Source organism: Chaetodon trifascialis, chromosome 23 (assembly GCF_039877785.1).
Source record: "Chaetodon trifascialis isolate fChaTrf1 chromosome 23, fChaTrf1.hap1, whole genome shotgun sequence".
In the NCBI taxonomy this organism is placed as follows: Eukaryota; Metazoa; Chordata; class Actinopteri; order Chaetodontiformes; family Chaetodontidae; genus Chaetodon; species Chaetodon trifascialis.
Genome location: NC_092078.1, coordinates 11994002 through 12017414, shown reverse-complemented (window position 1 = coordinate 12017414; position 23413 = coordinate 11994002). Strand labels below are relative to the sequence as shown.

The window sequence follows — 23413 nt, the reverse complement described above, 5'->3', positions numbered from 1 at the left end:
GTTATTAATCAAAGCTGTCACTCAAGTCAGCTGACAAGTGGGTCATAACATTCAGCATGCAGCAAGATCCCCCCTCTGATTTACTCTGACAATTAAGTGTCTTTCATCCTGGAACCACAGCAACCTTCCCTCTCTGGACACTCCCAATTAACCCAGTTTACAACGTGGCAGCAAGTCAGACATGCAAGGCTTAGTGGCGTATTGTTATTAGTGATACTGGGCTTCACTAAATCCATACACGGGCTTGAGAATGTCAACCAGCGCCTGCTACCAGCATGATCAATCCACTCACCAATCACCGAACAGTCAAAGCGGCGGCTGATCAATACTGCCAGCTGAGCAACAGCTGAGATAGATTTAGCGTGGTTAATCAGATCTCAAGAACCTGTTTAAAGACAGCAGGGCGCCAGGGTCGATCCGCATCAAGCCGAACGGGAATTAACTTGTTTAAGAAGGCATCAAACAAAGAAAATCCTTCAGCGCATCCAGATGCAAACTCAGTTGGGATGTGCAGAGGGGACGGATGGAGAGAGCAGAATAAGCACGCTGTAAAATAACCCAAAGACTGTCTGGCTCAACAATCCAGCATATCCTTGTCACGTTATCGTAATAAACATGATAGAATTGTAGTGTCTAATTAAATTACTTGCATTGATCTGGCAGGGTTTTGGCTTATGAGACACTCTTCTCATTTTAACATTTATTGTTGAAAACTAATTAGCAGATGGACACATAACACTGAAAGAGCTGCAATTTGAAGGGCTGATGCAGGACTCACACTTTCAGAAATGTAATATATATCTTACTCTGGCCAGCATTGAGCTGATCAGGCTGCTTTGTAGCGAGACCTTGACAGGCAGGATCATGCTGGTATGTGATGATATTTGTTCCTGAAAACCATTAACCATAGCTGGCCTTGAGTTGAGTCTTTACTGCCCTTATTCTCACAGCGCTGCAGTGTCACTTGCCACACTTGGTGTAATATGTAACACACACCAACATAGTGCAGATTCATAGTGAACTTTATTTGTAAGTACAGATAGAACAGCTATCGCATTTATTTGATATTTGTTTCCCTTTATGTGCACTCCAGCTCAGACTTTCCTAAGACTTAAACAAGCAAATGTAAACTAACTTGAGTTAAAACGATTAAAATGACAAAGTAGGAGTATTTAGAAATAAGAAAATGAAAGAAAACTTGACAACTAGCGAACATTTTTGATGCAAATTCCATGAGACAGTTTGGATCTGCAGGCATTTGTGCTGTTTAAAGTGAGACAGTAAATAAACAGTTTGGATGGTTTCATAAAAACACAAATAGGAAAGCAACAGAAAGCAAAAATAAATGTCACAGACCGTATTTTCATACAGGTCACCTCTTGTATGAGCCAAAGAATAGGTCAACGCTATATTCCGCTTCTGAAACAAATAACACTTTTCCGCCATGTGCACCTCTTTTCTGATTTATTTCTTTTTTCCAGACACTGAACAGTAGAACATTGCCATAAACACAGTTGTTGGAATCACTGCTGGCGGAGACACAGAGAAACACAGCGATACAGTTTACATTATTGCATGAGTCAATGCCGTCATCTTACATGTGCAAATATACACTTCTGGGGGATGGAGAGGGGAAACATGATGGATAGATAGATGAGGCAGGGGAAGCAGATTAACAAGGAAAGCTAATAAGGAGAGGAGGGGGGACTTTACATTTATTGTGCAACAGCTTGTCAAAAATACTCATGTCTCTCAACCAATTTCAAATGCAGACTGACAAAGTCAGGAACAGGACAGGTACAGTGAGGCATGGCGTTCTAATTAGCCCCGGCATCGCTGCTCAGTATTGATGCATAGTTCGAAAGGGGACTCGTTCTCGGAGGTAATGGAGCAAAAATGCTGGAAACAATCCAGTCAAGTACAAACTGAGACTTTAATTTTGTGTTTCGATCGATGTACTCCATCAAAGTGCACAGACCTTTTGGGAGAGTGAGCTGTTGTAGTGTCTTATCTAGCTCGCTCCCAAACACTACATGCGTCACTGTATTACAAGGAGACTTTGACACTTCCTTTCCGACTGTAATTGAAAAGTAATTTTTTCTCTGCTTGTTCACTGTCTACTTTCACTGGTCGGGGCAGCTAAACATTCAGCTCGGCATAGATCGACCTCTGAGGTTCAAATGGTTAAAAGGCCTGCAGTAGTGGAAAACTGAGTTAAGAAAAAAAAAGTATTCATTATTTAAGTACATCACCAGAAAGTGAGAGGGGTTGGGGTTGTTGCTGCATTGCCGTTGAACGTTTTGGATACAGTGTTACTATGGAGATGTAGCCACACCGCTGTGCAGCGAGTCTGGTTTTGTTGTCTTTTGGTCCAGGCAGCACTTGAGAGCTGGGAGTGTTCGTGTGAGTATTTTGCATTGGTGTGTGTGTGCGTATGAATATTTCATTTCCTTTAGAATATGTTTTCAGCTCTGGAGATGCAGCGTCATGGAGACCGGTCGACTTCAAATACACACACACACACACACACACACACACACACACACACACACACACACACACACACACACACACACACACACACACACACACACACACACACACTTTAGACTCATTTATGCAAGCGCGCATTAGAAATATAAAGCCGAGTGCTGCTACTGGGAATCTCCAGAGTCTCTTATTAGTCCGGCTAATTTCACATCATTTGACAGAATTAATTCACAAATTAATCAGCAGAGCCTCAGAAAATAACACTACATGCCTCCATTACACCACCATGTAATCCCATTTACACCTAGCATTAAAATCCCCACGCAGACAGACAGAAGACCCTTCACCATAACGTCTGCGTGGTTCTGAAGACACGGCGGAGCTGCTCCTCTGACAACTTTTCCATCATCACGCTATTAAAGCGGAGACACTAAAAGGGCCTAAAAGCCACCGCGGCGCTTCACACCTCTAAAATGATAAAGCTCAATTGGTTTTAGTGGGCCACCCTACAGCTGGCTTTGGATTAAGAAAGCTGCATTTAAAGTGACTGAACCAGGTAAAAATCACATCTCTAATCCTGTTTGGGCTTCATTTCAAAAATGTCACTACAGCCTGCTTCTGCTTTGGGATTTTAAAGACAGGTGCGAATGGGAAAACATTTTCAACACCAGAAAAAAGAAAAGCTAACCAACTATTATTGATACAGTAACAGAACACACTTTTCCCTGTCAACCTAAAATTGTGCCACTTGGTTTTTTGTGCTTCTCACACTGTGAAACTATGTTTCGCTAAAAACAGGTTGGACAAAACACTGTGATTTCTTTCCTCCAGCCCCAGTGTACTTCACATTTTTGAAAAAAACTACTACAAAATTTTCACCTACAAAAAGACCAAAAAGCTACCAGTGATTAAACATTCTGAAAATGCACTGAGACAAATGTCAGAGATTAGTAATGTCTTGCAAAGGCGAGCATGCTGAGAGATGAAAATTGTTTCCGTATGAAAAAATGATTTGGTAATACATCCTCAAGCCTATTTCTCTTTGCCTGAACCCTGCTGATTTAAAAGAAAAACATTAAGTCATCATCAATATTAAGTTTCACGTACTCACTTTGAATATATTCGGCAACATCAACAGCATAGAGATGGAAATTGTGGCATTTAATTGCAAGTAGATGTTACGACCCAAATGATGTTAGTTCAACACATTTAAGACTAGCATTTAAGTAATGGAATGCATCACAATTCAAATAAATAACGTCAGTCAAAATTATGTTATTTTCCACAAGTTGACAGGACATTAATAAATGTAGTGAGATATACTGTAAGTTTTTTTTTTTTTTTACCTTATCACCTTGTTTAGCTCTTGGGAGAATTAAGTTTGATCTCCAGTACAATTCAGTATCAAATGACTTTATTATTTAGCATCGTCATCATCTATGCGTCTCACCCGTCAGGTGTCTGGATATGTTAACCAAAGGGAATATGTACAAATTGGGGGCCAAGGTGTCCTGCTGCACAGCCACAGATGAGAGTTGTCTTTATCAAAATTGATTCCTGTTGTCCTCTTCCTTCTTTCTAACACCTTCTGTTCCTCCACCTCACCATTTCCAGAATCAGATTGTCGAACTCCTGCCTACCACCCCCCCTCCCGCCCCCTTTCCTCCGCCCTCTCACTCTACTCCTCGATTTCCAGTATCAGGTCATCTCCCTCCAGGGAGGCATCGGTCGTGACATGGACTGCCTTAACGGTCCCGGTCATCGGGGAGTTGACCACTGTCTCCATCTTCATGGCCGAGAGGACACACAGCGGCTGACCCTTCTCCACCTTTTGTGATTATGAAGACAGTTCGCAGAGCATTAAAAACACGAGTCCCATGTACAGACCACTGAACAAGCACTGCAGTAGAAGGTTAACAAGGAAAATGCACTGAACGCCTGGCACCTAAAGGCTGCTTTTGTGGAGACTTCAGACACAATAAATGAAAGTATCAGAGGAACAAAACTTACTGCGAATATGAGGTTCAATTTGACAGGACGGTTCACCAATTGCAAAATACATAGCTTCTGCTCAGGTGTTGAACTTTCTCAGATGGAAATATTTCAGTGCTGTGAGCACCACAAACACTAATTCAATTCACCTTCTTGGAGCCGGTTATTGGACTTCAGTGTTTAGTAGCATTGACCAAAATGTGTTCACAGCATCGAGCAGAAGTTGGCATTGAACGTCTAGTCCGATTCTTAAGATACTCATGCTCAGACAGTTTCTGATTCAACACGTGTCTTTTTTGTTAAATAAAAACTGATTTCATTTATATTCCTCAAAGCAAGGTAACACAAGAAAGGCTCATTTTTGTATCTGCACTGAAATGTTGCATCGGCAGTATTGGAAATCTCAAGCGGACAGCACAGTGTTGCAAATATTTGTATTTTCCTGCAAGTATGATACCTGAGAGTGTCTGTGCCGTGCAAAAATGAGACCCGTCTTGATGCTCTGCTTGCAGAAATACAGACTAATTTTGCTGAAGGAGTTTTTATTAATTTAGCAAATAATCCAAATGCATCCCATAGGTAGATGTACAATAACTTAACAGTTTGAAAATAGCACAACTGTGATTTAAATGAGGAACTCTGATCAAAGAATGAATGAACAAACCAAAACTAGCCGCAGGCCTCGACACTTACCAGAATTAAGTGAGAAAATATCTACTTTTCTTATTACGTGATCTGACCCATTATAAATTTTCATAATAAACTAACCTTAGAGCCGACTTCCACTTTGACCTCCAGGACTTTTCCAGGCATGGGTGCTCCCACCTGACCCTTGATGGATTTCTGAGCCTTGGGATGGAACTTCATTTCCTGGGTGGAGGAACAAAGAGTGATTTCATGCATCCAATCTGTGGAGTCTTTCATCCACACATGCCTGCCTCCATTTATCCACTCATCCAGCCAACGATGCATCCATATTCCGTCCACATTCAACCACTGATCAAAACATTCCTCCCTGCTGAGTCTCCATCTAGCCCTCACAATCATTTGTTTCTGTGACTAAATTAAGCCATGGTTGCCAAGTGCACTGTCAGAAAACCTTTTTTTTTTTTTTTTTTTGTTCCAATACCAGCTTTTCTCTTTATCCACCTGTTTGCCTTTACACCTGCATCTCTGTTAGACCATCCTGTCTATCCCTCATCCATCATTTATCCATCCACCAACCCATGCCCCGTTCTGTGTACCTTCATGGCGACAGTGTCTTTAACCAGCACAGATCGCAGCTGTCCGTTCAGTTCAAAGAAGACCTCTCTCTGGCCAGCCTTGTTCAGGTCACCCAATGCCAGCGCCTTGATGTGGAGGGTCTTCCCTCTCTCCAGCTCCACCTAGATGAAACAAAGCCAGGGAGGAGGGGAGGACAGAGGAGAAAAAAATGGAAGGGGAGGGAGAGTGTGAAGGAGGAAGGGACAGAAATTAGATTAGGCTAGAAAATTGAAATTAATATATGGTTGCCAAAGCTCAAGTCCAGCTAAAGCAATAAAAAGAGACTGCAGAGCTTGGTGAAATTAAAAAAGTGTAGTTAGTGGAGTGAGACAAGCGCAATGTTTCCTTCTTATTTCTTTTTACCCTCAGGCTGGACTGGAATGTTTCCCAGCATGCATTTGGTAGAGGGCAGAGAAACATGCAGAAATTCATGAAAGGGGACTCATGTAGCCTCACCGCAATTAAACTGTGTAATAAATAAACAAGGTAGCATGTTACATCTGTATTTTACACTAATGTGGATCTCTTTGCTGCACTTCATGAAGTCAGTGACTGTCTGCTCTCATCAGCTGCCTGTTTGTGTTTAACTCTGTCTGCAAATTGAATGCGTCTTCTGGGCCTGTCATGTCTGGAGCATGTGTAATGTGGAGGCCTTTTTCCACAGCAGAGTAGGAAAAGCACAGATGTCCCAGTAGGGTGTGACCGTCAGGTCACATCAGACACCATTTAATTTGGGTTTAATCACAGTGAACAACAGCAGTTGGCTGATGTGAGGCTTCTGAGGTCTTGTGATCTAGCTGACTTGGAACTTATTGTTTCCCAGTTGTAGTTATGACTTGGATTCTAGAATTCTGATCACTCTGAGGTGAAGCACCGTAGGCCAGTATGCACAACGCCAGGATCCTAAAACTGAAGCAGCCAAATGGAATTCAGCCATCATTGATTTATTTACAACTGCGCTTTTTCTACTGAGACATGTCAAAATGTCCTCCATGAGAGGCCCGTGGGAAGAGCTAACTTTCTTTGTATACTGGCCCTGAAACATTGATAACTGGATTGAATATAATCTCTCAGTTTCTCTCACTTTTTACACAGCAGAAATCTATTAAGTCCCTTTTACTTTCTGATATAGACCCTCTTTTTCCAGCAGTCTCAGGTTAATTCTGCACATGGATTTGATTGACAGCTTTCACCCCAGCCTAAACAAACTCAATCAAAGCTCAACAGACAAATGCACCAGAGAGGTTTCAGGTGAAAACTCCCTCATATTTTTACCAAACATGATTTTTTTAATATATGGGTTCTGCAAAGGTCTGCAAAATGCTGATCTGACATTTATTCTGACATGCCATTGACTAAAAATGGAAACAGGAGTTCTACTTTACTGTTAGCTCATGTGATAAAGACATGTCTGTGTCTGTGTAGCCACTCGGCTCCTACCTCAGAGGAAGAAAAGCAACAAAAACACACGATCGGGCTCGGTGCTGTATCTCTGTGTGTTTACACCAGACAGGCTTTTCACCAGACATATCAATTCTGGCATCAAATAGAGAGAGAAGTGCTATAGACAGAATGACAATCTGAGAGATGAAGAGAGGCAGGGAGAGGGAAGGAGATAAGACGGCACTCTGGAGCATATAAAAACATTTTTCCAACCTTTAGTACACCTGTAAACTCTGTGACTTTACCTGCCACCTGTAAAAGTGTTGTTTTAAGACATTTCTCTCTCTCTGTTTCAACACCAGACTCCCTCCTTTCCTTTCATATCCATTCTGGTCACCGCTGCATTCTGTCTTGTTAGTCTTTCCGTCACCGCTGGCCACTGCACTTCTTAATTTATCTCTCACCTCTTCTCAAAGCTCTCATCTCACCGGTCAGAAACTCATTTTTTCCAGCTTTCCATTTGTCCGGCTTCCTCTGTCTGACTTTCAGTCTCTTTGTCAGTCCTCCCATGTGTCACGGCTTTACATTTGGCAGTTATTTTGCGAGCTATTTCTGGGGCCTCTCCGTCTCTCCTGCCATTATTAATTTCCCTCATCTGCCTCTTTCAGCTTTTCTTTTATCCATCTGTGGCTCTTTTCTGTATATCCAGACACACACACGCATTGTTTCTCACATTGCCATCTTGGCTGCTGAGTCTCTATTGATATTCCAAACCAAGTCTCCTTGCACAGACGGAAATACACGCTGCTGCAGGTATGTATTGATCTCAATTTTCGTTCTGCCTCTTTCCTTCTGCGGGTGCTCTGACTCTTTGTTTCCTTCACTCCATATCTGGTAACAAAACCTTCCTTTGCATGCTTTTGCTTTCTCTCTGGCGCTCAATCTTCATCTGTTTCTCTCTCCACTGAACTCTCACACTGAACTTCTCTTCAGCTTGTGCTGTTTTGTTGGGCTCTTGGCAGCTCTTTGCAAACAACAAAACTGCCTTCCCTTCTTCAACTGCGTGGCTTCAACGCTACATCTTGCCATGAAAAATACAGTACGTGTCTCTTTGAAGAGTCGCACAAGATTTATGAATCTTTTGAGGATGATTTTGTCTAAGATGTAACCGTGTGTATGTGCCGTTATCACACAGAGCTAAAGTGACAACTTGAGTGCACTGTGCAACATGCATCAAATCATGACTGTGGAGCACCACTGCCAATTAAATGCTTTTCTACTTTCCTACTTACTTTCCTCGAGCTGTATCGACAGCACACTTAGCATAGCTGAAATGCATTATTTGTGGCAAAGCGCTCAAAGTGACTTATGGTCTACATTAGTGTTGAACGATCGTTCCTGTTTTCATATCGTACAATCGTGGTTTATGATTGCTGCTTGGTGACCCAAGTTAGCTGGGGGGAGGTGAAAAACGTAAAGTGGAGATATGAGTTTTACCCAGATGGGTGAGCCTGAGAATATTACACAGCTTATCTGCAAGCTGTGTGAAAGATGTTTGCCAGTGAAGGACGTACATATAATAATTACCTCAGCGTCCTTTAACTGCAAGCAAAACTCTTACATCTATGTGAATGAACATTACAAAAGAGAGTCGGCCTTTATTTTTTTGACCTTTCATTTTGTGTGTGCGCGCTTTGTGCGACAACATCACTGTCATCATGTTGCATTTAACATTATTTAACATTACAATCCAAATTATATCCATAAGAGGGCAAACTGGTTTAGGATTTAAAGTTCACTCGTGCTGGTAAACAGGGCTGAGTGGCCAACATGCTGCTCTACTAGGAACATCTCCACATGCACAACAGGACGCAAATTTCAGAGATTACTTTTATAATATCTCAGTTCTGCAAGTAAGTTTTCTAAAATTGCCTTAATATCAGAGTAGGAACATTCAACTGCTGCTTTTGTGTCTGACTCAAAGAGGTTTTGCATTATGCTTCACATCATATCTTTCATATGACTGTATTAATGACTTGTTGCGTGTGACAGAAGAATGAATGTGTTGGGTTGGTGTCTGTGCACATTAGCACTGACAGGGTGTGTATGACTAGGTCCATGTTTGTGACAATCAGTGTTTATATTTCTGTCAAAAATGATTAATACCATGCTGAGTCATCAGCACATGCCAGATAGGTCAGTGTTTTTTCTCCTCTTGTTTGTGCTGCATGCGTGTGTGGGTGAGTGGCAGCGATGGACGGAGCTGTCACCTGTGTGTAGGTGTATATTTGTGTATATAAATGCCTTCAGATGCTATTTTACAAAGTGGTAATTTGGCTTTTCAAAAGCAATTTCAGAGACACGTGCCTAAGTGGGCTTTGTCCAACTTAATAGCGCTCCACTTTGTCAGAAATTAGCTGAAAAAGCAGCAACAATATCCAACTCTGATTATTTACAGAACACTGAGAAATTATCCAACTTCAGAAAAACTGTCACTGTTCACTCTTTGCTGATAAGGCTGGATTTACAATGGGCTCAAACTGAAGTGCTAAACAATAGCGAATGATTACTGTGAAAGCCTTTATATCTACTTCCCCCGGCATCAACTACATGGGGCTTTATGTTTAGCTCAGCGCTCAAAAAGATTTGGTGCTTGAAATCTTTGATCAAGATTTCCACTGCGTGCTTCAGTAGCTGCCAAGAGCTCATAAACAACACAAACAAAAAAAATACAGGTAATAGTGTGGTTGCTTAAGTACTGACAGAGTCATCAGTAATGGCCAGCTGCCGTCGGCTGTCACTGTTCATTTACCAAAAAAGACAACAAAGGCTGACAAGCTCAAAGGCTTTTCTGCTGCCACATCGTCTGAAGATAGTTCGTTTTATATCGCAGATAATTTCACAGAAAAAATAAAAAACTTTGTCTTAGTAGTTTTCTGGCATTAATGTGTTGTACAAAACTCTGTTACATGATATTTCCTGATCATCTAAGTATGAAAAATGAAAAGGTGCACCTGAGCTTTCTAGGGGAGGGCGAGGGGGTATGCATGCTGTAGTGCATGATACCACCCTCAGTTTAAAACTGAAAGTAAACAGCACTGTGCCACCAAAGTAATTTGGTGGCACAGTGCTGTTTACTTTCCCCAGGGCTCCTCTCTGCCTTAACAGTGCCGGCTGTAATTCTACAAAGCAATCAGCGTCACAGAAGTCGCCATGCATGAGCGCAAAAATAAATGTGCTTCTCATGAGGACCTAATAATTACCATTTGTGATAGTCCTGAGACAGACTGACAGTCTACAACACCCCACACAACCTGTCTGTACATTTGACAACAATTGTTTGCCTTTGATTCAGATCTGAAAAGGTTGCAGCTGCCTATGTGCCTCTAACTTATTTAACACTCGCATACGCACGCGTCATTCCCCCGAAGTCCACCCTGAGGCACCTCCATTCTCTCCAGTGACGTCTGTCCGTGTTTGGACATTCTCAGTGCATCTGTGAAAGGTGCTTGATTGCCAGCTTATTAATATCTTATAAGAGATGACCTCCGACAAAGGAAATGTGATACTTGAGGACACTGAAGTGATGTGTGTTCTTACTGTGGGATGAAACTTAGCTGCACGCTGTCTGCACCTGCACCCTCGCTTTCATTGTGAGGAAGATCTGAAAACGGATTCTTTATGTTGTGCTTACTTGATATTCTGAGACAAAACACAATGAAATAAATGAGCAACACAGTGAGATCAATTGTTCCTGATACGGGAGCCTCTTTTGGCCCTTGAGGAATTCTGCACAGTAAAAAACAATCGTTGTGCTGCAGGTGACAGGTCACTTTTTTTTTTTTTTGAGTAACTTGTTTTCGTTCCATCTCTAGCCTGGTACTGCTAATCGGACCTGATCTGGTGGGAGTACCCATCGTCATGGCAACAGCGGGGAGAGTTTGTTCGCAGCAATGACTGATGTTGAGCACAAATCCAAGCGTCTGAAAACAGTCCTCCAAATGACAACAGTTGTGACGGATTGGAGATTAGATAAACAGCAGTGAGGGGAGGAAAAAAACTGTTTTGCATTTGGGAAATGTTTGAATGACAAGTCGTGTCACTGAAGGCGAAGACAGGTTAAACACACGGTTTGTCATTTTAAAGAAGCGGCCGTCAGAAAATCAATTTAGGTGCGTGGAAAGCCGTCTATCTCTGCTCTACAACCGCAGCTTTACAAGTGTTTTGTCGGTTATTTAGCCATTTTTGTTGATGAATATTGTTTGGCCTACAAATCATGAACATTTTATTCAAGCCAACCATTTAGTGTGTTGGAGGAATTTGAAAGGAACGGCAGAGCACACACTCAACTGTGGCTTCAAACCAAATTAACATACTCAAAACCTGCTGAAGCTGCCAATAGTCTTAATGGAAATAATTTAAGGATTTATTCTAATCCGTGGTTGGTGGTCCGGCTGCGGGTCTTCTGCCAGGTCTCTTAACAAATGCGCCAAATGACACACGGCCTGGGGTGACTGACAAGAAAGGAGGGTGGGGGGGTCTGTCTGCTTTTAGGATCAATAGTAGATCAACACAATCAATGTGGCTCCTGATTCTTTGATAATAATACAACAGCAGAGTGGTGGTGCTCCTGGTGTCCCTCGTAATATCAAAAAATCAATTAACACCAGCCTGGAACCATTACTGCAAAATGAAGCAGTAATTAAACATGGCTGCCTTTGGCCTCCCTGAATCACTGTCAGTCAAATCTGTGTGTGTGTGTGTGTGTGTGTTACTCATAATGAGCGACTCGAGAGAAAACATTGAAAGGAGAGAGATGTACAACGAAAAGATGCTTTATAATGAAAGATGTGTGTCAGTGCTTTACTGGGATTATAATTAGAACTGGTGGTGGAAAGAGGAGCATAAATGATGAATGATGAGTGGAGACAAGGAGCCTTGTGAAAATGGAGAAAGGTACCAGGTGGACCAAGGGAAAGACGATTCCCTTTCATGTTGTCATGCAAATTTTAATTCCATCGATGCACAAAAGTGCTCTTCAAAAGACCCATTTCATCTAAGCTATGAAAACAAAATATTGAAGAGGGGATAAAAGAGTGATGACTTGTGTGTCCCTGTGGCTGCCTTACATGGTTTTCTTTCAATATAGAACTTCACAGAATGTAAATGGCTGCCAAAAAATGAATTTAAAAACACCTTGGAAAATAATAAAGGTGGTCTGTGAGAAGGTTTTAAAACGCACATGTTTTTAAATGTTCTGTCAAAATGCTCCTATGGTCAGGGGGATTGTCCTTTATGTAACTAAAACACCATCAGGCAGCACTTCAATATGAACACTGAAGGGTTTTGTCCTCATAAAAAAGGAAAACAGCTTCAAGTCCTTTGTGTACCATGGATTCAATGCACACAAGACTTTCCAAAGGCAGGAAATCAATGTCCGGGGGAATTCATGGAGAGAAGGTAACAGGTTTAGGGAACAAACTGAACATGAGGATCCTCAACAGGAAACTTTGCTTGCTTTAATTTAAATTACTACAGTACATGAAGACTGCAGGCACAACCCCGGCTCGCACTGCTTGTCCTGATAGACATCACTGGAGTCACATTTCCGTATGTTTACAACAAAGATGGCAACTGCAAAGTTAACTTAACATTTCCTTTAAGCTAACGTCAATTTGTATTCTCAGTGGACACCACAGAAAATGAAAGAGTCCAGGAAACACAATCCAAAGCAAAGTACAACATTTTCCATACCTAGACCTGACAACAAAATCCTCTTTGGCTCTGCAAGATCACTTCCATCACCATTTCTTATAAAGTCATTCAGCATCATATCACATCCTGCAGCACAGAATCCTGCACACGACCACCTGTTTCATTCATTCAAAAAAAAAATAAATAAAAAAAGTCACCGCCATCTTATCTCTGACCTTTCTCAGCTCCTGTTTGACTGCTTCATATTGCCGCCATCTGCTCACACATACAGTATCCTGCTGTGTAAATGTGCCACATACAGCATCGTCACTCTGACAGCACATCAGATCAGTAAAAAACTCAAATCTAATGAGGAGCTGTTTCTATTCTTAAACAACGCGTCATTTCTTCACCATCTAATATTAAACAGCTGAATGATTCTCCGAATATTTGTGTGTAATTATGAAGAAAACTTTAACTATAACCTAATCTGAAAGCTAGAAAAATGTGGAGTTTGCTGCAGCCTTTCAAAAAACAATTTAAAGTTTGGCATAGCTTACCAAGAAACCTTTTTCTTACATGACAACACACTGAGTGACAGACTCTTCCAACGTCTCCCTCAGTAGCAAAGCAAAATCTAGCTTTGATCTGATGTTGGATTCTGACATCTGTCACACAGGTTAGCGTCAGTAGTTTCAACAATCTCTTTGGAATTCACTCTTCAATCTGGTGATCTCTTGAACAATCACTTTAGTTTGAGTTCGGCTCATCAAAGCCTGTTACCGCTGTCATTCTCCTGAAATGTTCTCTGTTTGTGCTGCGCTCTCTGGGTAAAAACAGCACCTTCAAACCTGCTCTCCTACTCTGAGAGAAACTTTCAATTGGCTCTGCAGACATCTGGAAATAATTCTGCTGACTGTTTATTCCTGTATGTTAAATCCAATTTCCAGCGTGCTGATGCTGCTTATGCAACATTTTGGAGTTGACAGCACATTGTTTGCTCCTTCGACGTCGATATTCCCCGGGACGGTTTCTGTTTCAGATTTTGTGGTTTTGCAGTTACGAGTGACAGCTAATTACTACATGCTCTCACCGAGAGGTGGTTACGTTGCTGTGCCCCACTAATTTGTGTGAATGCAAAGCAGTTCATCTCATTTGTTTAATTCCTCCAACGGACGGCACGCTCAGCTGCCTCCCTGCTGGAGGATAAACGGACAGTACAAGCTTTAGAAATCTCTAACAGTCATGTTTTGGTTTGAGATATGGGCCCTCTGTGCCTTTCATTGGCCCACTCTCAAATATTACACGGCAAAATGAATTTGTTATTTCCGTGCGGGGGAGGCCAATCTGATGGCCGGAGGGATCAGAAATGCTGTTTGTCGTTCCCCTGATGAAGTTAATATCTCTGTCCTCCCCACTGTGACTATGCAGCAAACCGCATCACACCTCAGCCATCTGCAGCTGTGGAAAAGTCATTTCCTGCTGATAATGTCTGTTCTCTGTGGAGCTGTTATTACAGCAGAATTCATTAAGGAGCTAAATGGATAATGAAATAAATGCTATTAACATTAAATGTATTGTCATAGTATTAGTGAGAATTATTGAATAATAACACCTGTTATGGCATCATTTCTATAAGCTGCACTCATCCCCTATTGTTCAGCTCCATTTTTACATTATTTACCTTCATTTTTTGCATGATGAAAAACGTGCTCTGATGCCTCTCTCAAGCAAAAACACATTTCTATAAAATAAGAGGTCTTACGAAAAAAGAAAAGGTTTAAATATCTCCTGCTGTCTGCTGGACGCCCACGTCTTTTAATCAAGGGCATGTGGTTTCTGTCCGAAGTTATCTCTATCAGACAGAGCGGCCGAGCTGCTCTTTGAAATGTGAAAGTGTCTGTCGTATGCGGGTGTGTACCTCAAACTCCTCGGCGATCTTTGGTCCATCCAGGAACAGCCTGGTGCTGAGACAGTCCACTGGACCAAAGTTAGCTGGGACAAGAGAAACAGATCAATGTGCATGTGTTGACTGATCACTGACTGATCTTTAACTTTCATACATAACCTGGGTATGTGGGTGTAAGTGCATGCAAGCGCCACAGCTTCACTTCTGATATTAGAAATGGAGTAAAACAAGACTGAGGGCTTAAGATGGGGTTCAGGGGTGTGCTCAGTCTTAAGTTGGAGTAGCGAAGGAACGACTACACGCTAATTAAAGCGCCTCACAATCATGTCCACACTCATCACAGCAGTTAAGCTTGTGTTAATCCAAGCAGCTGAATGTCCAAAGCAGCCTTCGTCTAGAAGGCTTCTTGTTAAACCTCCAACGCTGCTGCTGACTGCATGGACTCATACCTCCTAAAAAACGCTGCTTCTGCTTGTGTTGATTTCTCCACCTAGCACCACCTCTTGCTGTTGTGGATTCTTAGTTGGGTATTATGTGAGTGAAAGGTGATGGATGCTCTGGGGTTCAGCTGCACTCCCCGTCCTCCACCCTCAAATCTGAAGTATGTGATTGTTTTCCAACAGCAGACTGAATTGCCAAATACAACAATTGGTTGAACTTTATAATGAATGTTCCTGACTAGGGTTGGCTGCTAATTTCAAGCCCCAGTAATAATACAAATGAGAATGAGAGGGAGTGTGTGAGAACAAGACCAAATGCCATGACTTATCCAGTATGACAGATCCAATTTGATCAAACACACATAATTAAAAAATGAAATAGTACAATTTGTTGATTTCTGTTCTTAATCTATTGTAATTATCTAAATCAGGTATCAAATGTGCCCACGCACCAGTAAATTCCTTGAACTCCTGGAACACCTTGGGGTACATGGCAGCTGACATTACATCCTCAGGGGTGATGTCTTCGCCGTGCGCAGCTTGGAGCCCCTCCTCCAGGGCCTTGAAGTCCATGGGCGGCAGCGAGGCGCCGGGACGACCCTCGATACGCGGAAGGGACTTTAGCACCTGGGACGGGCGGTACAAAGAGAGGAGGAGGACGAGGAGGAGGAGGAAGGAAGTGAGAGGAAGATAAAAGGTGTGAGGATGCACGACAGCGGAGAGAAAGGAGAAACAAACAGATTAAAGATTTTATTCAAAGTCATACATGTGTAGTCTTAGTGAATGTTTTCCCACTCCTAACATCCCCACGGGACTCTGAAGCGTAAAGCGCAGGTAAAACCTTCGCATTGTACTTGACAAGTATACGTCTGGATGAAAGCTGCACCCTGACAAAGCACCAGAGTGACTGAGCAGCTCGGGGTTTGAGGCAGGGAGGAAGACAGAGATACATGGAGATCTGTTTTGAGGAATGGAGGAAGACAAGGTGAGAAACCGGGATCAGAGAATCTAAACTCGATGCAAGTTGTGTTTTTAATTTGCATAAAAGTGCCACTGCTGTTCTGTTAATATCCGCAGATATCCACTTCAGTTGCCTCTGTCTCTCCCGCCCTCTCTCAATTCATCTCTCCAGTGAAGAACCATCAGCCTATCACAGATGACTGCAGCGTTGCTGCATGTGTGACACATCATCCTTGTTCCCTCTTAGAAATAATAGAGGAAAAAGACTGATGGGAAGGAAGAGAGGAAGAAAGAGGTAGTTGTGAAAAGTGGAGGCTGCTATGAAACTAATGATGAGACATTTTATCTGCCCACACAGTTGTTGGTATCTGACACAACTTGTAGAGACAATCGATTTGACGCTACTAATAATGTCTGGAGAAGAGATTATGTCAAGAGACAGGCGTTTCGCCTAAAGGCCGCCGTTTTGTTTTTCTTTGCACAGATTTCCTCAGTTCACAGGCGCACAGGAGGAAGAAGCTCCATACCATTAGCCTATTTAGTCTGCTTCAGACATTGTTATTTAGAGATACACAGACAGCAAAAGCTTTTGTGTCTGCGTCTGCGTGTTGTTTATCGTAGCTTTATTTAGGTTCAAATATTCATTGCAATGTGAACATCCTGTGCTGTAATGATAATCTCTATTTGGTTTTCACTCATTTCCACTTTCAGCATAACATGGTGTGCCCCACATGAAGCATTCAGTTGATCATTATGTCTCCTGTGTGTGCACGTATCCATATTATGTTTGCAAATGTGTGCGTGCGCTACGGTTTTCTAGTCGGTGTGCGTTTCATATCACTAGTCTTTATGTATGTCAGTGCACGTGTGTGCCTTGCGGAAATCTCCAGACAAAGGGGCCCGGTGCAATGCTATTAGTCACAGAGCTAACAGTTCAAAGATAGCTGAGTCATTTGTGTGTGTGAGAGAAAGACACTTCAAAAGACGGCGGGCTCATTGGAGTCCCTGCTCATTAACATTGTATCCTCTGAGGATGACTTACACCTAAACTGCCTGATTGTTTAAGTGCGAGACACAGACAGATAGTGACTGTGTGTGTGTGTGTGTGTGTGTGTGTGTGTGTGTATTAACAAATGAAAGAAAGACAAACTCTTCCTTCAAGGTTATTTGCTCTTTCTCCTTGTTTCTCTGAAAGCCACTCAGTAACGCACTCTCCTTTTTTTTTTTTTATTGTTAGTGATTTCTGCTCTTCCTTTTCTCTTCGAGTGCGGTGTTAAAGGATGTTCGGCATCTTTTCCTATTTTTGAATTCACTTTTTCGGATGGCCTTCTTCTCCTCTGCCTCCCCGTCCTCCCACCTTCTCCCTCTTTCTCTCTGTTGCCCTTCTGTCTTTCTTGCTTTCTTCTCCCTCGTCCATTCATTCTGTCCACCCACACTGCTGCAAATGAACCGTGCGTGACAGAACTCAGATGAGGAGACGCCGCAGTTACCACTTTGTGCCTTGGAAAGTTTTCCCCATGCATGCAAACAACTTGTTTACATTCAGGACTGTCTGTGACACTGAGATGAGTGCATGTGAGAGAGTCTGATATAATGCTTACTATCTAATTAATGCCACCAAAGATCCATTAAACAAACAGTACTTCTTCAGTGCTGCTAGCATACAGAAATAGCCTTCAGCTACCGCACATAAGCATGCCGATATCTCACTGTCTTGCATGCAGCAATGGGATGTATATATCGATGTTTGCATGCAATGAAGAAAATTTACAGCCACTGACTAATGAGCTAATCACACTGGAGCTTGCAATAATAGCTGCACGCACACACACACAAAGCCTCCAAGAAGTTGAACCAATGCAGTGAAGTAGCAGTAAATGATTGCACGTACAACGGACATTGCTCTGTTTGAGGAAAATAATTTAATAAATGTTTTACTTTCTTGCCTTTCATCTAACTTACATAAGTTTGACACCAATTATTTGGATTTATCCTCGAAAAGCACTCCAAGATATCCAGTGAGTGACTTGCATGTAAACACAGGCACACGAATGTTGCGAAAGGACAACAGCGATTCGTAACCAAAGCTGAACACTGAATTGAACTGAATCGGGGGGGATGGAGAGAATGGATTCTTCGGAAAGCTGTGCAAGAAAAAGCCTCTTGGTGTTTGTGCATGAAATATCAAGGGTGGATTGTACGCAGAGGGGAGATTTCAAAGGAAGACACTGACCTTTCTGGCTGAGATGAAAAGTTCTCAGAAGTTCTATGTGTGTTAAGAATTTGCTTAGAGCATTGTAATGCAGGCTGTGGCTCTGGTCCATTTTTTATATGCTTAATGAATAGTTCAAGCCGGCTGGACCTCATGGAAAATACATTTGATAGCACCAAAGTGTTGGAATGCAAATATTCCCCTCCACAATGCACAAAAGGAAGCAAAGGAAAAAGTTCAACAGTCAAAATTTTGAACTTCTGCATATGTGTGTGCTGCAGCGGCAGCCTCTCAGCATTAAGTAGTCCAGTGATGACTGCGAATAAAAGCAGGAAAATTGGAAGCCTAAAGACGTGAGTGCATGCAGAAGCAGTTTGGTTGATAGGGCTAACTCCTGTGCCACATTTTTTGGGAAACACGAGACAGATTGAGAGACACTAATAGGGAAGTAGCAGACGCAGGGTTGCGCAGTGTACATCAAAAGTGAAAAATGACTGCCTGGGATACTAAATGACAAATATTTGATGATATAATCTCCCAACTGTATGCCAGTGTTAGCAGCGGAAGAAAGGACAAGTTGATGATAAGGGTGAGGATGACAGGAAGTAAACAAAGAGGAGGAAAGATGCTGGAGAGACGCAGGAATACACAAAGAAGCTAATAAACTAAGTGATGAAATGGGCTAAAAATAGAGCGTAAAATAAAGATGAACTTGACTGGGCAGGACAAAATGACCATTAGCTAAATGAAATGCGGTGTCTTAAACAGGGGCAGTAAATAGATGACTATCTATCGTAATTATTTCCTAGACCTGGTATATCTGGTATATCGGGTGCTCCTAAAATACAAATGCTCTGTAGCTGCATGAATGTGCACAACTGTTTAATTCTCAGCCACACATGCCGGCTTAAGTGCAGACAGGGTCTCACACTACATAATTCACATTTTAGGCATCAGCAAGCTCACTGATAGCGCATAATGAAACGCTCAACATCTATGGATGTTAGTGGTGAAAAAAACCTCTCATCCTTAACTGACTTTTTTTGCTGGGGAATGTGAAAGTGCTCCAGCATGTCCGCAGGTTTGGGGGAGAAAGTGACAAAATTTGCCTTTATTCATGTGTGTGTTCATGCGACTCTCCAAGGAGACTTTGGGGCCGTTGGCCCCACTGCACACGAGAGTCTCTCTCTCGCTGTTTGCAGTCGTGAAGAGAGGAGACGAGAAGCAGGCAGAGGTGAAGAAACGGAGAGGAGATGAGAGGACAGAACAATATCATGGTTTTCTTCACTGTTCGCAACTGTCAGATGTAACCAAGCATGCGACAGAATGTGTGTGTGTGTGTGTGTGTGTGTGTGCGCACTGGTGCATACACGCCTTGAAATGGGCTCTCCTGCATGTGTTTGTAGTAGGTGTTGGTTACATAAAAAGTTTTGTAGGAGTTGTGTTTTTGTGGTCTAAATGATTGCATTTGCCTCAGCAGATGTTGGTGCTTCACTAATTTAAGTGCTAAATCGCCTTTAATGACGTGTGTGTGTGTGTGTGTGTGTGTGTGTGTGTGTGTGTGTGTGTGTGTGTGTGTGTGTGTGTGTGTGTGTGTGCGCGCGCGCGCGGTACCTTAGATCTGAAGGGCTCAGGGAATCCTCCATGTGGTATCCCGATGTATCCCTGCAGGAACTCCACCACAGACAGCGGGAAGGACAGCTCGTCTGCCCTCTCCTCCACCTCTGCCCTGGTCAAGTTGTTCTGCACCATGAACTGGGCCAGGTCACCCACGATCTTAGAGGATGGAGTCACCTGAGAGACAAAGACACAAGTGTGAGTACCAAACTCATGTGAGGAGAAGAGCCAGTATCAGCTCTGTTAGGTCTCAGTCAGGTATTTCTGCTTCACCACAGACTGTATAGAGTGCAGCTTCTGCACACAGATGATATCTTGGTTTGCTTAGGCAGAATAGAGGTGCTATTATTTCTCTTGGTACAGAAGAAACATCAGAAAAACTGCGGTGGAGAATCTATTCAGGATGACATTACAGTTTTCCATGGTGTAATTTTGCTTTTAGTTTCAGTCCAAAAAGTAGAAGTTGCAGCGGCCGTCCGCCACCCTGCACCATTCTTCTCTGTAAAGTCCTGCTGCGTGGTTCCCTGTCAGCAGGCAGGAATGCACGTCCGCACTGATTTCACCAAAAGAGAAAAGTGGTGACAGAGTCTTTGTTTTAATGAAGATGCTGTCTATGAAGATTAAGTACTGAGTGACCCGGAGAGAAGAGAGGGCTGGGAGAGCCAGATGAGAAATGAAAAGATGTTTACATCTATACAGTCTCTTTAATCATTTGATCTGGCAGCCACAAACTAAACTACACAGGTCTGTGAAAACAGACTGACCGTGAAAACCCAGAGAGAAGACAGAGCGTGGAAAACATTCATTAAAATCACATGTATTCACTTTTTCATTATTTATAATGGCATATCATTATGGTGATTGCAGTCTCTATTAGCATAATGGTGATAAGTGGAGTCTTTTTGACTGCAAACAAGACACTGATGCAAATATCAATTGCACACAATACTTTTCTATTATAATTCATGGAAGCAGATTTAAGGCTTCCTGTTCACTTCCATTTGGCGTTTGGACCATTAAAGAGAGATAGGGGTCAAGTCATGTGACCCAACAACAATAACAAACCCGAAAACCACCTCTGGGTAACTTTCCTGTTTGTACTACATCCTGCATATTTATTATAACATGAGAGAGAGGGTCAAAGGCTGATTGGAGGGAACAGAAACGTTCAGTCTCATCTCAGCATCCAAACTCAGATTCAGAATGAGAACCAGCAGAGAGCCAGCGTCCTGGCTTTGAGCCTGACCCGCAGTTTGACGGAGCTACAAACATAAGCACGGACAGCAGAAGGATGAGAGAGAACAAAGAGTGGGCCCACGCTCTACAAGATGCCTATTTTCATGGCAATTAGTGCATTCTGCTGATGTCAGATGGCAGAGAGAGAAAAAAAAAAGCAAGCGAGTGAACAACTATAGATCAAACTAACGCTCCCCAAAGAATTCCCCAACAAAGAACTTGACACCAATTTCGAAGAGATGTGATGCCAAATTATCCAGCATGAGGATCCACATATGTGTGCAAAAACGGCGCTCTGGGATTGCAACAACCCTCCTGGGGCTTGAGTGCTCGCGAGGCTCCTGAGATCACTTCAGTCTTTGAACAACTTGTGTTTGTGTAAGTGTCTTTGGTCTCCAGAGATGACAGGACTACCAGCTTCCCCAGTCTAACCTGTTGTAGATAGGAAATGCCATCTGTGTAAACACACCGGTCAACAAACAGAATGTGAGATAAACTGAGTACCAAAGTATTTTCTATATACAGTAGTATATTATTGCCTTTGCCAATTGCCTTGCCTGTTTTTAATATGTAGTCAATTTAAGTCGCCTGACTTTATTTCATCAGAGGAATCCATTCAGTTCAGAGTCCTTGGACCATGTGTTTCTGTTGTAATGGTAACTCTGTTGAACTGAAGTTTGAAGAAAAATGCTTTAAAATGATCCCGTCAAAGCCGTCATTAAGGGCATTTATTAATATCAAATAAAATCGGGCCTTAAATCATTTGTTACATCTTCTTTATTGAGCGGCCAAAGACCTTGAGGTGCACGTTAAGAGCTGGAATTCTTCCTCTGGCTGTTGAAGTTGGCAGATTGTGAAATATTATGGAGGGAAACAGATTGTGTGATATGAAAGAGTCACATTTTCTGTTGTTCTGTGTATAAGTGTGTTGGTTTCAAATGTCAATTTTCCATGAAATGCCCCCCCCCCCCCCCCCAAAAAAACCCTAGCAATACCACAAAGAGAAATTAAATTGTGATGCGTTGGCTGGCAAGATGGAGCGTTTGATTAACGACATTGCGAGACAATGAAAGTCTGAAGATCTGATTGGGAAAGTCCTTTGTTTTTGGACTTTTTATTTATTTATCTTTTACGCTGATGATTTAACCGGGAAGATTTTGTCAGCCATCACCGAACTGTCGGTCGCGCCATGTTATCTATGGAGAAAATGAATGGAGACACCTGAAATCGCTCTACCTGTGCAGCTCCACCTGGACATTGATGAGACAGATCAGGGCCTTATGCTCTGCTTGTTATGGCTCTAGATATTTTAAAACTGTGACTACATTTAATCTCCAAGTGACAAACGGCATCTTTTAAAAGCAGCCCAGGGTGCCTGTTAACCACTTGGCAAAGTGTCAAAGGAGCAAATCAGCACGTTCCCAGCAAGACACAAGAAAGAAACGCCTCCTCCTGATTGAAACGAGCGTGCACTTCCCTTCAGCACTTCCCCGCCGCAACACCTGAAGCTCTCTGTGATTGGGGTTGTGTGAATAGAGGCAATAATGATACATTGCTTCAAGAGAACAAGTGTTTACAGAAATGTTTAATAGATTTGAATGGGCTGTTGAAATCCCCAGAGAGGCCATTAACTTGCTATAGCTGTGGAACAAAAGCCCACTGCTGAGTTATTCAAAATCTATCTAAAACACGAGATGACTGTGCGTTCCTCGTCTACCTCCAGCCTGACTCCTTTCCTTCTTTCCTGATTGTTGCCTCAGTCTGTCTCCAGAGTCCATTTTTCTCTCTCTTTTGTTTCTTCGGCTCTTTATTATCCGTCTTCATGAACTCCCATCCCTCTCTAACTCACTTAACTACCATCTTCTGTCTTCACACTGAAAGTCTTTTCCTCATGAATCACCTGCCTGCTGTGTCCATCGCTCTTTTCCTCCATTTTTTTTTTTGATCCACAGTAACATCACTTGTGTTACTCTCATTATCGATCTCTGTTGATGAAACACACACTCTCTCTCACACACAGGAGGCGGACGTTATTTCCAGCAGTGTGTGAGCTATGTTTATACGATGTGTGAGCTCCTCCATATCCTGTGTGAAGCTCAGATTCTGGACTCTTCACTGCTGATTCCTCCTTGTTTAACTGATGTCTTTTACATACCAAACACGCTGTTGAGGATGTAATTACATTTGAAGGGGAAGTTTAGATTCCATGCAGTCGTT

At 42.4% G+C, this 23413-nt stretch overlaps 1 protein-coding gene across 1 annotated transcript in view; it reads right to left on the bottom strand.

Annotated features, from left to right (window-relative positions):
* Positions 1-3834: 3834 nt before the first annotated feature.
* LOC139351094 (pyruvate carboxylase, mitochondrial-like) overlaps positions 3835-23413 on the bottom strand; it is a 251754-nt gene continuing 232175 nt past the window's right edge. The window contains exons 22-27 of the mRNA XM_070992772.1: positions 19958-20137; positions 15624-15798; positions 14744-14817; positions 5727-5867; positions 5251-5352; positions 3835-4318 (exon numbers count right to left, since the gene is read on the bottom strand). Of these exons, the coding sequence (XP_070848873.1) occupies positions 4169-4318; positions 5251-5352; positions 5727-5867; positions 14744-14817; positions 15624-15798; positions 19958-20137 (822 nt within the window). The 3' untranslated portion in view covers positions 3835-4168. The remainder of the gene's footprint in view (positions 4319-5250; positions 5353-5726; positions 5868-14743; positions 14818-15623; positions 15799-19957; positions 20138-23413) is intronic.